Source organism: Alligator mississippiensis, chromosome 1 (genome assembly GCF_030867095.1).
Source record: "Alligator mississippiensis isolate rAllMis1 chromosome 1, rAllMis1, whole genome shotgun sequence".
Taxonomy (NCBI): Eukaryota; Metazoa; Chordata; order Crocodylia; family Alligatoridae; genus Alligator; species Alligator mississippiensis.
In genome coordinates this window covers 229,541,913-229,558,074 of record NC_081824.1, presented here as the reverse complement: position 1 = coordinate 229,558,074, position 16,162 = coordinate 229,541,913, and the positions used below count along the sequence as shown (strand labels likewise).

General features: G+C 45.7%; 1 protein-coding gene across 2 annotated transcripts in view; it reads left to right on the top strand.

The window, feature by feature from the left end:
- The window catches only part of CFAP61 (cilia and flagella associated protein 61), a 241,240-nt gene that overhangs the window by 158,519 nt on the left and 66,559 nt on the right, over positions 1–16,162 (top strand). For both annotated transcript variants that reach the window (XM_019491015.1, XM_019491016.1), the window contains one exon: positions 14,015–14,307. In XM_019491015.1, coding sequence (XP_019346560.1) covers positions 14,015–14,307 — 293 coding nt within the window. The remainder of the gene's footprint in view (positions 1–14,014; positions 14,308–16,162) is intronic.

Genomic DNA, 16,162 nt, shown 5'->3' with positions numbered 1-16,162 from the left:
TCTTCCAAGGCTTTCTGAATTGTCCAAAAAGTGTAGGATGCTGGGTATGACAGCACATCAGTTCATATATTCTCAGAAGTAAATATTTTGCATTTGCAGCAGTTTGGCACCAAAGGTGTAAATAAAACAGCTTTTGCCTCTAGATCTCATCAGTACTAAACCCTAAATATACATTTTAGCTGGTTTCCAACTGAGGCATCCAGCTGCATTTGCATGAAAGGACTGCAAATGCAGTCCTTCACCTTCTTAGTTTGCAGGCAGAAGTATGCAATTTACTCACACCAGCGTGTTCAGTAAGATTGCCCGAGCACCAGCTAGAAAACTTCAGAAAAACTGAGTTTAAATATCTTGAAAGTTTATGCTCTTGAAGTCTAAGCTTTTCTATAAGAAGCTAAATCTAAGTCAGCTTCTAATTTTTGTTAGTATCCCTTTTTGATCATGTGAGTGCCATACTGCTGTTTTTTGTCATGACATCTAGATGGATCTTTTAATTAGACACTGTTCGTATCTTTAATTATATGCTTAATTCACAAGTGCACAATTACAGCAGTTGAGGGTTTTTTCTTACCAGAGCCATAGTGAGTTAGACACATAGCTCTTTTTCCCCATTGCAGCATCCCAGGCCTCCTTGACACCTTTCTATGTCCCTTCTTTGCCTTGTTTGTTTTGGGTCCCTCCTCTTCCTTCTACAAAGACTCTTCCTATGCCTTCCCCTTCTCACAGCTCATGTTCTAATCACCTTGACACTGTCCCCTTTATCATTTATATTCCATATAGAGAACATGTACATTCCTTTTTAGATCCTGTTCTTTAAGACGTCATGTCATCTATGTACAGGAAACCTGCACTTCGGGGTGGTGGGGGAAAGGGAAAACAAAACTGTTTTTCAGCAGCTAACCTATTCTGCAGCTAGTCTGATAAGTGACTGGGCCAAGGTAGGTTTGGAAACAGGATGTGTACAAAGATCAGTAGTTGATTTGGATGTCTATCAGCTGTTTGCAGGCCATGCTGTCACTTCCATCTGGCTGACTGCACCTTGTGGCCATCTCTTCTTGTTCTCCTAATTCTAATTCTGCTCTTCAATTTAGTTTTGTTATCTTTGAGCAATGGTAATATACTGGCTCATACATTTCTGTTATTCAAATTCCATTCAGACTTTAATATGCTGTTCATCAGATGCCCAAGCTAAATGAATAACTCATTTTAAAACTTTCACAATTTAGAACTTTTTAGACAATGGGAGAAGTTGAAAATTGGATATGAATACATTTCATATGGAGAAAAGTTCATTGATTATCAATCCGATGCTCTTATTGGTTGTCACCCTGCCTATGCATTTAATTTTTCCAGTTCAGAAATGTCATTCTGGTTTCTCTGTGTTATGCAAATTGTATGATGCCTTCATCTAATCCCATTTTTTTAATGGTCCTATTTTAGTCCCCTATTAACTTAATTTAATGTGGTTCCTTCTATGGTATCCAACTTACTGTATTAGATAAATGCTTTGTTGCTCATAGATCAGATTCACAGCCAGTGTATATCTATGAAGCTCCATCAAAGTCAATGCTATGCAAATTTACACTGTGGAGATCTGATGCTACATGTTGTATATTCCTTGCTCCAAAGCTCAGGGCCCAATCCCACAAGACATAACTATGTGACAACTAGAGGTGTTCAGCACTTGATAGGATTAGCCCCAAATCCTCAATATGTGATTTCACAGTAAGTTGTCCTGGAAGTAATTATGAATCTCCAGCCAAATATAATTAAGAATATTATTTTCAAATCTATTGTATGGCTTGCTCATTGATAGAGTTGCTATTTATCTTTGGAATGTTTAAACTGCTGGTTTAAGCAAAAAAGACATTTTCTTTTACAAGTGTATTTGCACCTGGTGCTTATTTTTATATGGAGTCACGAGGCCAAACTTTCTCATTGATATGGATCACTGTCCCTGACTCGATTCAGCCAAATCTGAATCTGAAGATTCAATGCTGATTTGGAAAATCAGAGATTTGGACATAGACACAGCTTTAAAAGTTTTTTCTATATACCTTGAGGTAGCAGATGTGTCTCATGATCACTGTAATGCTGGGGCGCATGGAGCATCCCACAGGAGTGTGGGGGGGCCCTCCACATGCTTGGCAGTGAACCTGGAAGTGGACCGGAAGTCGTTCTGGTCCACTTCCGGGTCTGCCTGGGAGCAAATGGAGGGGAGGGGGCGCGCCCCCTCAGCTCAGCAATCAGCCACAGGGGGACTCTGGGTGCCCCCCAAGACCCAGAAAGCACCACTTGCCAAAATGGGGTGGGGGGGGGGAGGGGGGGCCCTCCAGGGTGCTCCCTGGCAGACCCTAAGTGGACCGGAAGTGATTCATAGATTCATAGATGTTAGGGTCGGAAGGGACCTCAATAGATCATCAAGTTCGACCCCCTGCATAAGCAGGAAAGAGTGCTGGGTCTAGATGACCCCAGCTAGATACTCATCTAACCTCCTCTTGAAGACCCCCAGGGTAGGGGAGAGCACCACCTCCCTTGGGAGCCCGTTCCAGACCTTGGCCACTTGAACTGTGAAGAAGTTCTTCCTAATGTCCAATCTAAATCTGCTCTCTGCTAGCTTGTGGCCATTGTTCCTTGTAACCCCCGGGGGTGCCTTGGTGAATAAATACTCACCAATTCCCTTCTGTGCCCCTGTGATGAACTTATAGGCAGCCACAAGGTCGCCTCTCAACCTTCTCTTGCGGAGGCTGAAAAGGTCCAGTTTCTCTAGTCTCTCCTCGTAGGGCTTGGTCTGCAGGCCCTTGACCATACGAGTTGCCCTTCTCTGGACCCTCTCCAGGTTATCCGCATCCTTCTTGAAGTGTGGCGCCCAGAATTGGACGCAGTACTCCAACTGCGGTCTGACCAGCACCCGATAGAGGGGAAGTATCACCTCCTTGGACCTATTCGTCATGCATCTGCTGATGCACGATAAAGTGCCATTGGCTTTTTTGATGGCTTCGTCACACTGCCGACTCATGTTCATCTTGGAGTCCACTAGGACTCCAAGATCCCTTTCCACCTTCTGGTCTACTTCCGGGTCTGCTGCCAAGCACACTGGGGAGCCCACCATGCTCCTGTGGGACACTCCATGCGCCCCAGCATCGCAGCACTCACAAGCACCCATTACTTAAAGGTATATAGAAAAAAACATTTAAAGCTGTCTCTATGTCCGAATCTTTCCAAATCTCTCTGAATCGATTTGGAGGGTTCTGATTCAATTCGGAGAGACTAAAGTGTCCTCTGATTCAATTTGGATTCAGAGATATGGCCACCCAATTGGGCCAAATCTCCGTCGAATCAAATTGGGGACCAAAGCTTCACACAGCCCTACTAAACATGCAGATAGACATCTAGGGATAGATACGCAAAGGTCACTTATGCCCAGTGTTGGCACCTTGCCAACAAGGAATGTCATGGATCTAGAGGCAAAAACACCCTAGAGCAGGGGTGTCAAAGGTACAGCCTTCAGGCAGGATCTGGCCTACAGAGCCACACCATCTGGCCCCCAAGTGCTGGCCCTTGGTCTCACATTGACCCAGACACCTCATGCGCGCACACAGGGCCTTAGATGCACACCACACACAGCATCCACTCTTGGACCTGCACTGCACATCACTTGCATGGAGCCAGTCTGGGACTCCCTCTCCCCTCCCCCGATATGCCAAATCCAGCACGCAGTCTGGTTGGTCCAGGAGTGTGCTGCATATGGTCCCCACTCTGGCTGGCCTTGGACAGACACTGTGTATAGTGAAAGTTCTGGAGCAGGCACAGTATGTGGCGCAGTTCCAGACTATCCAGAGTGGGTGCTGGGTGCACCATAGGGTTTTGTCACAAAGGGAATAAGCCAGATCCAAAAAGAAATTGAGTCCCTGAAGTGGGACTTCCGTGGAATTTAGGTGCCAAAGTGCAAAACCAGAATCCTGAATCCCCCATGCCACTGCCATCTAACTGTGGAAGTGTCTAAACTTCACAGATGCCCTAATTTTGTCACTACTCAGCAACTCAGTGTGAAGCTCATGCCTTGCTCAGTCCTAAGCCTCATAGGGTCCACAGAGCAAGTATTTTTTTGTTTAAGTAACCTGAGGATCTCCATCCAGTCAGCATTCTCAGGGCACCCCCAACACAACTGCTGTGCCTGGGCTTCCTACAAAAAGCAATGGTTTTCTTTCAAGGGTGTAGTGCAGAGGTAGGCAAAATACAGCCCATGGGCTGCATCCAGCCCACTGGACCATTTTATCTGGCCTGTGGGACCCCTAAACATTTTAGAAAATATTTGTCTGCTCCTGGTTGCCTGTCAAAGACAACGGGAATCAGGGCAGTAGGACCCAGGGGAAGCCAGCAGTAGGAGGCAGGAGCCCAGTCCTGCCCCACCCCCAGCCGTTTCCCTGTTTCCTGCCCTGGCCCTACTCCAGCACCACATGGCTCCTAGCTGCATCATTGGACCGGGAGCATGGGGCTGCGCTGGTATCCTGGTGTGTGTGTTCATACGGTGAGTCCCACACACACCCCCTACCATACACATACACCCACACACCCCCTCGCACTGCCATGCACACAGACCCACACCCCGTCACACACCCTAGCTAACCTCCCCTCACATACAGTCCCCCACAAATCCAGTACCCACCCACACCCCACATATCCACACATACCCACATACTCTTTCACCCCACACCCACACCTATCCACCCCCACAGACACACCCACACCCTCCCCCACACCCGACATCCACATACACACAGGCCCCTACAAATCTATACCCACCCCCCACGATATACAAGAGTAAGACTTCATTTTAAGCAATTATATACAATCACCTCTGTGTACACTACAGAAACACATGTAAACAAGGACAAAAATATCTATTTTTAATCAAATTAATGAATGCTATAGATGTTCCCTTTCTAGAATATAATTTGGTATTTTTCTGGTTCCGAGATGGCAAAACCCCTTGCTGAAAGGAGTACTTCCAGGGGAAAGGGGAGGGACTTCTAGTGGCAAAGGTCAAGGGTTAGGGGGCAGGACTTCCAGTCCCAAGACGGTGACCAGGGTGGCAGGGCACCTGTCAAGGGGCAGAGCTACCCATGTGGCCCTCGACAGCTTGCCAAAACTTGGTAAGCGGCCTTCTGCCCAAAATAATTGCCCGCCCCGGTGTAGCGCTACTGGTACCTCCCTCATATAATAACTTAGTGCAGCAGTTCCCAATCCGTGGTACAGGTACCACCAGTGGTACTCAGACAACCTGTCAGTGGTACACATTATCAGATTTATTGTAAGTATTTTATATGACAAAAATATGCTGGTGGTACTGGTTGAACTGAAAAAATTGCTGGTGGTACTTAAGGTTGTAATGTTTTAAATTGTGGTGCACAATCTGTCAGAGTTTGGGAACCACTGACCTAATGTTTGGTGCATTCACCCAGGAAGCAGAAACAAGCTTGGTGCAGTTTTTTTTTCATCCCACCCCGTTGCCCAGGTGAGTGCCCTAATCACTAGACAACAGTCAGACTGCAAACAGATGTCACATTTATCACATGGTAATTTTATCCTAGGACAAAGTGCAGCCATACAGACATTCATGTTTGGTGTCCTGCAGTAAATCCTAAAAAAGTTTTCCAGTTAAGAGGTAGTAACAGTTTATCAAGGGATATTGTAAAGTATGTCTGTACAGTTATCCCAGGACCGCATCATTGAATCAGTGGCAGAAAAGCAGCACTGTATTCAGCTGCTCATTAAAACCTGATTAAAAGGGTGATATGTTTCATAGATTCATAGATGTTAGGGTAGAGGGACCTCAGGAGATCATCGAGTCCAACCCCCTGCATAGGCAGGAAAGAGTGCTGGGTTTAGATGACCCCAGCTAGATGCCTATCTAACCTCCTCTTGAAGACCCCCAGGGTAGGGGAGAGCACCACCTCCCTTGGGAGCCCGTTCCAGACCTTGGCCACTCGAACGGTGAAGAAGTTGTTCCTAATGTCCAGTCTAAATCTGCTCTCTGCTAGCTTATGGCCATTTCTTGTAACCCTCAGGGGCGCCTTGGTGAGTAAAACCCAACCAATTCCCTTCTGTGCCCCCATGATGAACTTATAGGCAGCCACAAGTTTGCCTCTCAAACTTCTCTTGCGGAGGCTGAAGAGGTCCAGGTGCCCTAGTCTCTCCTCATAGGGCTTGGCCCACAAGCCCTTAACCATACGAGTGGCCCTTCTCTGGACCCTCTCCAGGTTATCCACATCCCTCTTGAAGTGCGGCGCCCAAAATTGCACACAGTATTCCAACTGCGGTCTGACCAGTGCCCGAAAGAGGGGAAGTATCACCTCCTTGGTTCTGTTCGTCATGCATCTGCTGATGCACAATAAAGTGCCATTAGCTTTTCTGATGACTTCGTCACACTGCCGACTCATGTTCATCTTGGAGTCCACTAGGACTCCAAGATCCCTTTCCGCTTCCGTGCCACCAAGCAGGTCATTTCCTAGGCAGTAGGTATGCTGGACATTTTTCCTCCCTAGGTGCAGCACTTTGTATTTCTCCTTGTTGAATTGCATTCTGTTGTTTTCTGCCCACTTGTCCAACCTGTCCAGGTCTGCTTGCAGCTGTTCCCTGCCCTCCGGTGTGTCCACTTCTCCCCACAGTTTTGTGTCATCCGCAAACTTGGACAGAGTACACTTCACTCCCTTGTCCAAGTCGCTCATGAAGACATTGAAGAGTATCGGTCCAAGGACCGAGCCCTGCGGGACCCCACTGCCCACACCCTTCCAGGTCGATACCGACCCATTCACTACCACTCTCTGGGTACAACCTTCTAGCCAATTCGCCACCCACCGGACTGTGTAGTCATCCAAGTCACAGCCTCTTAACTTGTTCACTAGTATGGGGTGGGATACCGTATCGAAGGCCTTCCTGAAGTCTAAGTAAACAACGTCAACCCCTACTCCTGCATCCAGGTGTTTTGTAACCTGGTCATAAAAAGAGACTAGATTAGTCAGGCATGATCTACCCACTACGAACCCGTGCTGGTTTTCCCTCAGCATAATTTTTCCTGCCGGGCTCTCGCAAATGTGAGACTTGATAATTTTTTCAAAGACTTTGCCAAGGATGGAGGTGAGACTGACTGGCCTATAGTTGCCAGGGTTCTCCTTCCTCCCCTTCTTGAAAATGGGGACCACATTGGCCCTTTTCTAGTCCTCCGGGACCTGGCCCGTGTGCCATGAGTGTTCAAATATTCCCGCCAGTGGCTGTGCAATGACGTCAGCCAGTGCCTTCAGTACCCTCGGATGGAGCTTATCTGGGCCTGCCAACTTAAAGGCATCCAGGTCCTCCAAGTGACTCTGCACCATCTCAGGGTCTATGCTTGATAGTCTGGCACCCTGCTGCTTCCTCTCTACAATCCCAGTGAGAGACTTGTCTTGCTCCTCGCTTAGGAACACTGAGGCAAAGAACTCATTGAGGAGTTCAGCCTTGTCCCCTCTGTCCATCACCAATTGCTTATGCCCATTTAGTAGAGGTCCTGTTCCACTCTGGACCTTCCTTTTACTCCTTATATATCTAAAAAACAAACCAAACCCAGGATATTTTTGTTTCGGGACAAACATAGGCATAACTTATTCAGGGACAAATATAACATCTGTTCTTCATCTCAGGCTCTCTCTTGCATAGTCTCGTTCTATCTCTGTATCATCTTGGCCAGGGGTGGGCAGTTAGTTGGGTTGGAGGGCCACTTAAGGAGTTTCGGTGAGCTGTTGTGGGCTGCATCAACACCCCCCCTCCCTGCAACAGCTCACCAAAACACCCTAAGTGGTCCTCTAGCCCAAATTGTTGCCCACCTGCATATTAGGGGAACCTAACTTTTGTTCCCCCCTTTCTCCCTGCAGCCCTTCCTCTGCCCCAAGTCCCTGGCAGTCAAGCCAGGCCAGCGCCTGTGTTCCCTTGTGCCACCTTGGGCCATGTGGGCATAGCTGGAGCGGCTCCTGCCTGACCTGGCTGTGTGCTGAGGACTTGGGACGGGGGAGGAGGTGCAGGGAGAAGGGGGTAACACAGGACAGTATATTGGCCCAGCTGGGCCCAGATAACCTGCAGCTCCTGGCTCCCTTCTCCCTGTATCCCCTCCCCTGCCGTAAGTCCCAAGCACACAGCTGGGTTGGGCAGGAGCTGTGCCAGCTGCATCCATGTCATCCAAGGCAGCACATAGGAACACAGGATGGCACTGCCCTGGCCTGGCTATGTGCCAGGGACTCAGAGTCAGGCAGGAGCTGCACCGGGGTTGAGCAGGAGCCATGCCAGCCACTCCAGCTGTGTCCACTTGGCATGGCCCGAAGCAGAGCAGGGAATACAGCACAGTACCACGTTAGTACCAGGCAAAGCCTGGATAACGCACAGCTTCTGGCCCTCTTCCCCCTGCATGCCCTCCCCTGCCAGCAGGGAGAACCTTTCCTAAGCTTTGACTCGCTGGGGGCTGAAGTGTCTAGTCTGTGAACAGCTACACGGTCAGAGCTGCGCACAGACAGCCTCACCAGGCAGAAGCCTGGCTGGGAGCTCAGTGCCCCCTGCCTTGGAGTGTACACTGGGGGCTGCAGGGCAGGACAGGGTGGGCTGGGGAGGGGAGTGTCTGCTGCTCCTGCATCTGGCTACAGCATCGGGAAGGGAGAAAGGCAAGAGGAACTGAAAGCCAGGGGAGCCACAGGCCGGATACAGTTCTTCAGAGGAGCAGCCGCAGGCTGGATAGAATCATTTGGACTGAAGCCAGCCCATGGGCCATATTTTTCCCACCACTGAACTAGGCAATGACTTGTATCTGAGCCTAGCAAAAGCCACAAGGAGGTTCAGCATAATCCAGTGGCCAGCAGGCCCTAGTTTACAGTCAGAATGAGCTCACTCTTTACTCTGACTATCATTAGGAAAAGAAGGCTTAAGTTCTACCTAGAAGTTACCCAGGAGGCTTTTGGTATCCAGGTGGACATGGAGCTGAATACTCCATGAGAGAATTATCTCAGTGCTCTTAACCTTTGTGTTTATACCAGTTGATGAGATCATTACAAATTAGGAACATCAGTTATGACTATTATGAATCATGATCATATGCTTACTAATATGTTGGGTTATAAACACATGCCGACTAAAGGATAAGTGAGATTTTGAATAAGATAATGAAAAATACCCTTCTGCCACCCTTCTCCAAACAAGAAAGTGGCTAATGAGAATTGTTGAGCTATTGATGTGACACTTAGAAATTCAATTCCATCTGTAGTACAACATGGGAGATGTTAATCGTTAAGCTGTAGAGATGGTCCTTCTTTGGAATGACTGGAAATCTTCACTTGATGCCTGAAGTTTGTTTTTGAAGGTGTAACCTATTTGGGCTACTCAATTTAATGTTGGTTGCGACATTGTATTATAAATTAGGATTAAAGTGCTTTTCTTTTCTATGCTAAACACCAAGCCCAAATGTCTACCAATCAATATCCATAGCCATTTTGTCCCTATTTTAAATAAAGCAGGATTGAGTGTGGTATGTACGGGTTTAGTGTGAAGTGCACTGAGGAAGTGGCCCACCAGAGGATGGGCGAATGGTGGCACCACAGTTTCACTCTGAGTGCTCTTCCCCCCTTCAAGCAATTTTAATCTCAAAGTTCCCTGCTGAGCTGGGACTGCAGTAAGCCAACACATTTCCTGTCTGATTTAGCCCTGCTCACCCCTTGCCCAGTCCCACCCACTTTCGGAGCTCCAGGGCTAGAGATAAAAGATACACATAAACCAAATGGAGGGAAATTCTCCTGCTTCCGCATAGTTGGTTTTGCCTTAGCTGCTGTGAGTCTGAGGCAAGACTAGTTGCAGGGGAGTGGAAGAATTTCCCTTCACTCCCTGAGGCTGCCTGAGACTTGCAGCAGCTAAGGCAAGCAGCTCTGGGGTTCGGAAGGGGAAGAATTCCCTTCAGCTTCCTGGGGCTGCCCAGGGCCCCCATTCTGGGCTGTATGCCCAGGCACCCGGCTGGTAGGACTTCTCCTCCCTCCCTCCCTCCTGTGGAGGGGATCAGCAGCTAGGAATGGAGGGGGATTCCCTCAGCTCCCCTGGGCAGTCTGGATTGGAGAACCCAGGCTGGAGGAAACTTCCTGAGGCTCCCCCAAGGTGGGCGAGCTCCTGGACAAAGGGGTTCCTTAACCCGCTATGGGGAGGACAGCAGGGGGTTGGGGGCATGTACTGGGGAGCCAGTCGGGGACACTGGCAATGGTCAGCAGGCTGGGAGATGTGCTCTAGCACCCCATGCCTACTGGCCTGGGTCAGGGCAGGCCTTCTCCTGCCTTTCCCAGTTGAAAACTGAATGTCAGTTCAGTTGGTTATTGGTTCAACTTAAGCATCTTAGAAAAAGCTGTCTAGAATGAATTGGTTCTGCCTTAACCTTTTTGACTGTCTGTACTTAGCCCAGGAGCCAGGTCCAGGGGTGGAGCTGCATATAGCCTATACCTCTATGCCCAGGCTCCAGAAACACATTCTGCCAATGAGGCCCCCCAGCAGGATTAGAATCAGCTGCAGAGCTGGTGCTAAAGTTCCTCTGATAAAATCCAGCCGCCTAATGCACTGTAACATATTATACATCTAATTGAAACTAATTGAAATTCATCTCCTATTACCTCTCTGCTTTCCATGAAAGTAAAAAAACAAACAAAAAAAGCCAGGATAGGAGCAAAGAACAAAACTGCTTTAATGGCCCAAAATGGATCAATTATTTTTCTCTTTACCTAAACAGAGTTTACTGCTTTATTAAAAGCACATTTGTAGAAATACTGTAGCATTAAAATTCCGGTGCATGAATTAACAACCAGAGTGACTATTGCTGTACCAAGTACAGGTTTTTTACTTTATTTTTTGCAAGCTGAAAGGATTCAGGTCATGCTGGGGTCATAGGAATCTTGTGTTTCCACTTACAGAAAATGAATGAGAGCATTCTGCTGTGGAACGTGGGCATCAAATATTAAATGATAAAGCTACTGTAATGGTCTTTATTTATGGCTTCTGTTTTTCCAGTGAATATTATTATGTTTACAGAAATACATTTTCATGCAGTTAAATAATAAAAACATCTTGAGGAATTGCTGCCTGTCCATCTAATGGGCATAATTTTAATCTATAATGAATATGTGTAGTTCCTACAGTAATATCACTGTAATCTAAACTCTCTAATATTGCAATAAGCATAAACCATAAATTGTTGATTTACATGGGGTCAGTAAAGGAACATTGTTTTTCTTAATCTAATGTATTTGCATTTAATGTTACTATATAAAACAGGATATTAATTTCCCTTGAGAAATGCAGGGCTTAATTCTGGTCTTACACATGCAGAAATGCCAACATATAATACAGCAGCTGACCTTTCCTCTGAAGAAGATTGTCCTGCCTAATTGCTACACTCTGGATTGCTGAGACTTTCAGGCCTGAAAGTCAGAATGAAAATGTTTTTGTATTATGCCACAATGAGAATTGCTCACTCTCTTTTTCAGCCATCCTCTTTAATTGTTCATGTTTTTCATCTCACACATTTAAATATTTTCTGAGTGAAATGTGAGCACAGTAACCACAGCAAAAAGAGAGAACCCCTTACATGTTGAATTCCAAAAAGAGCCCCCCCCCCCCCCCCCCCCAAAAAAAAAAAAATCCTAACAAAATCAAGATCAGACTAGTTTTATCAGAAATAAAGTTGTGGACCTAAACTCTCTTCTTCATTGCTCTGTAAATTCAGTAAGGCCAGCTTCATCTTCACTACATATTCCAGATGTATATCCCATATTGGAATGCCTGAACTGTTTCAACGCTTTGGTTTCCCTTGAAGTACATTCCTCCCTATACATGTTGTTGGTTATCTGATCACAGGCTGGTTCCGTATGTGCAGGGAGGGCCTGGAACCTCTGGCCAACTACTCCCACTATTCCATTCCAGGCAGAACCCTCATTATGTTCCCCAGAATCCTTTGGGATTGCACAAAGAAGGGACAGACAAAGGTACACACATCCTCCTCCTACCAGCTCTGCAGACTTTACCAGGGAAAGTTACAGCCTCAATCTGTGTGTGTCCTGCTTTGCATGTTCCCATTCCCATAACCCTACCCCACTTCCAGGATCCTCTGTTGCCTGGGAGTCCACCTAAGATAAGTTCAGTGGAGCTGTGCTGCCACAGAGGTGGCAAGAGATCAAGAACTGGTTCTGCAAAGAGACAGGTGATCCTCAAAACCCCATCTCAGTTGTCACACAACCAGGAGGTACTTAAATTACCTAGAGGCATTCTTACACATGTTGGGGGGGGTGTTCTTAATTAAACTGCCCACAGCATTTCATGTATCAGCATCCCCACACTTCGAAATGGCAGTGGGGGTGCTGTAACTAAAGCTTCAGAACTCGTGGAAGAGGTGATATGTTTTATTAGACCAGCTATATATTTGCAGACAGATTATTTTATTTATTTGCAGGCTTTCAGGCACACACCCTTCATCAGGCATAGGAGAGAGCAGAGATTATAAAAGTTCTCCTAGGTGGAAATGAGATGAAGGGTGAATGTGCCCAAAAGCTTGCAAAGAAATAATTTGTTTGCAAATATCTAGTTGGTCTAATAAAAAGATATCACCTCTTCCACAAATTTTGATTCCTTTTGCCTCAAGACCAATATGACTGCAACCTAGATACCTTAACTAAAACTTGTTTGATGAGCTTCAGTTAAAGTGCCCCTGCTGCCATTTTGAAGCATGGGGATGCTGATAAATGAGACACAAAGGCTTCTGGAGTGCACAAATTAGCATGCCCCAGCAGACTCTATTAATGAAGTCTGCTCTGACATGCTGTAATTACAGCACATTGGAGCAGCCTCCCCACTCGTCTACAGGCACCCTAGGTACCTCACTTTTTACAGGTAAATTTCCGTTGTCAGTCTCATAGGTGCCACATAGGTTTCAGCATTCCTAAAAAAAGTCAACCCTTTGCCCCAGGGAGTGTTCCAAACTAGAGTTAAGTACCTACTATCCACTAAGCAGTCAATGGGGAAAGTTATGTACCTACAAAAGTCAAGTCAGAGTGCGCATATGTGGGGAAGAAAGGTGGTACCTGTTCTCACTCAAGATCTAGAGCACCAAGAGAGGTAGGTACCTAACTGAGGCAAGTCCTAGGTTCTTGTCCTCACTGCAAAGCTTTTTTTCTGAGTTTTGGATGGGTTTATTTTTTGTGGAGTGGGTAAGACGGACCTTGCAGGGGTTTAGGTTGTAGCCGTGTTGGTCTAAGGACATAGGCAGACAAGGTTCCTTGGGTGAATTTGATATCTTTTATTAGACCAACCCAAATGGTTGGAGAATAGTTATTAAGCAAAACGAGGGGGTTTTGAACCCGAAAGCTTGCTTAATAACTATTCTCCAACCATCTGGGTTGGTCTAATAAAAGATATCAAATTCACCCAAGGAACCTTGTCTGCCTAAGACGGACCTTAACACTCACTAATGGATGAAACTGTGAGGAAATCTCTATGAGGGGAGATTCTCTTTTCCAAAATCCTTTCCCGCAGCTCTTAATTCAAGAAGGTATGCTCTGGCCTCATTTCTACATGAACTTTATAACTTTAAAAAAAAAAAAATGTTTCTCTTGTAAGCAAATGTATATGCCCTACTTCTGATCCTGTTTCCCTAAGAAGGCACCCTAAATAATTCTGGGGCAGAAAGGAACAAAATAAAAGAGGGCTTTATTCTAGAGTTTTTTAATCAAAATAGTTTCAAATTCTGGGGTCATAATTAATATCATTCTTCTGTGTTAAGCACTTCCCTACTTTGTGGGATGTTTTGTACAGATTCTTTACTAAATTATCTTAGCTACTGTTGCTAGGTAACATTGTTTGCTTCATAGCATCAGAGAAATAAGAGGGTCAAAGAGAACAATTCTGTATTATTATTATCTGAGTTACACTAAGGTTTTCATTGTGTATCTTAGATTTTTTTTCTCCTTTTTTTTAGGGAATGTCATTGTCTATGGGAATACAATTGACACTTATACCACAGTAGAAACCCTCTTATCTCTTGGAATTAATGGTTCTCGCATACACCTCATACAACCTCCACTTAGCTCAAATGTTACTTGCCTTAACAACAATGCAATTGAAAGAGCTGTTAAAGAAGCACTGTCAATGGCTGATGTGTCTGTTTATTATGACAGTATACTGGCACAGTGGAATGAAGGCAGCCACCCAGACCCTATAACGTGTGCTTCTTTCACTACTAATACAAAACCATTTAAATTGCAGTGTTCGGTAAGTATATGCTTTCATTGTGTTCCTTCTTTCCATCCTGCAAAGACAATCAGACCTAGCTAATCTCTAGCTGGTTTATGTAAAATTCAGTGTATTTAGAAATTGTAACATTCATTTACTAATCTGAAGGATTTTATTTTTCTAAATCCAAGCAAAACCATTTTAGATTTCCAAACTGATTTGGATTAAAATATGTTTAAATCAACTAACATGCAAATAGCTGTTCACTGCTGAGTAGCAAATCCTATCGAATAATTTTCCCCATAGTAATTCTGAAAATACTTTTATTGTTTAAATATCTGCAGTAACACTTATTAGTATTGATTAGACAGCTGAAATTCAAATAGTGAGACAGAAGTGTAAATATTAAGGGGCCTAAAATTTAGTCTACTCTAAAAACTATTTTAAATAGATTTTTCTCTACTAAGAGAAAGTAAATATGAGCCCTTTTAATTAAGGAATGCAACGTTGTTATAATACTGTATCAGCATCACTGCTATGCAGCCTGCCACCATGCACAGCCCAAATGCATGGTTTTAGGTGGGTCCTTAACCCTTACTTCCATACTTAGTTGACTTAGTTGCATGTGCAAGGACTATAGCATGGAAAACTGTTTAAGGATATGCACTTACAGGCACCAATGCAGTCACCTTACACCTCTCATTTGCCTGCATACTCCATGGGTCTACTAAGCATTCATAGATTCATAGATGCCAGGGTCAGAAGGGACCTCAACAGATCATCGAGTCGGATCCCCTGCCTAGGTAGGAAAAAGTGCTGGGGTTACATGACCCCAGCCAGATATCTATCCAGCCTTCTCTTAAAGATCCCCAAGGTAAGGGAGAGCACCACCTCGCTTGGAAGCCCATTCTAAATTTTGGCCACCCTTACTGTGAAGAAGTTTTTCCTGATTTCTAGCCTAAATCTGCTCTGTCAGTTTGTGACTATTGTTCCTTGTTAACCCAAGAGGCACCTGGTAAACACAGCATCTCCGATTCCTTGCTGTGTCCCCTAATGAATTTGTAGGCGGCCACAAGATCACCTCTCAGCTTTCTCTTGTGGAGGCTGAAGAGGTCCAGGTCCCTCAGTCTCTCCTCATAGAGCTTGTCCTGTAAGCCACTAACCATACGAGTTGTCCTCCTCTGGACCCTCTTGAGTCTATCAACATCCTTCTTGAAGTACGATGCCCAAAACTGGACGCAGTACTCCAACTGCAGTCTGACCAATGCCGCATAGAAGGGAAATATCACCTCCTTGGATCTATTTGTCATGCAGATGCGTGATAAAGTGCGGTTAGCTTTGCTGATGATTTCATCTCACTGACGACTCATGTTCATCTTGGAGTTCACTATGACTCCAAGATCCCTTTCCACTTCTGGGCTGCTGAGAGGGTCACTTCACAGCCAGTAGGTGTGCTGGATATTTTTGCACCTTAGGTGCAGCACTCTGCATTTGTCCTTGTTGTACTGCATCCTGTTGTGTACTGCCCACTTTTCTAACCTGTCCAGGTCTGCCTGCAATTGTTTCCTACCCTCCAGAGTGTGCACTTCACCCTACAATTTAATATTGTCCGCAAACTTGGACAGAATTCACTTCACACCCACATCCAAGTCACTGATGAAGTTATTGAAGAGTATAGGTCCAAGGACTGAACCCTGCGGGACCCCACTGAACGCATCCTTCCAGGTCGATACCGACCCGTCTACTACAACTCTCTGGGTGCAACCACTAAGCCAATTTGCCACCCACCAGACCGTGTAAACATCTATGTCACAGCCTCTTAATTTATTAATGAGAATGGAATGAGATACTGTATCAAAGGCCTTGCCAAAATCTAAGAGAATGACATCCACCT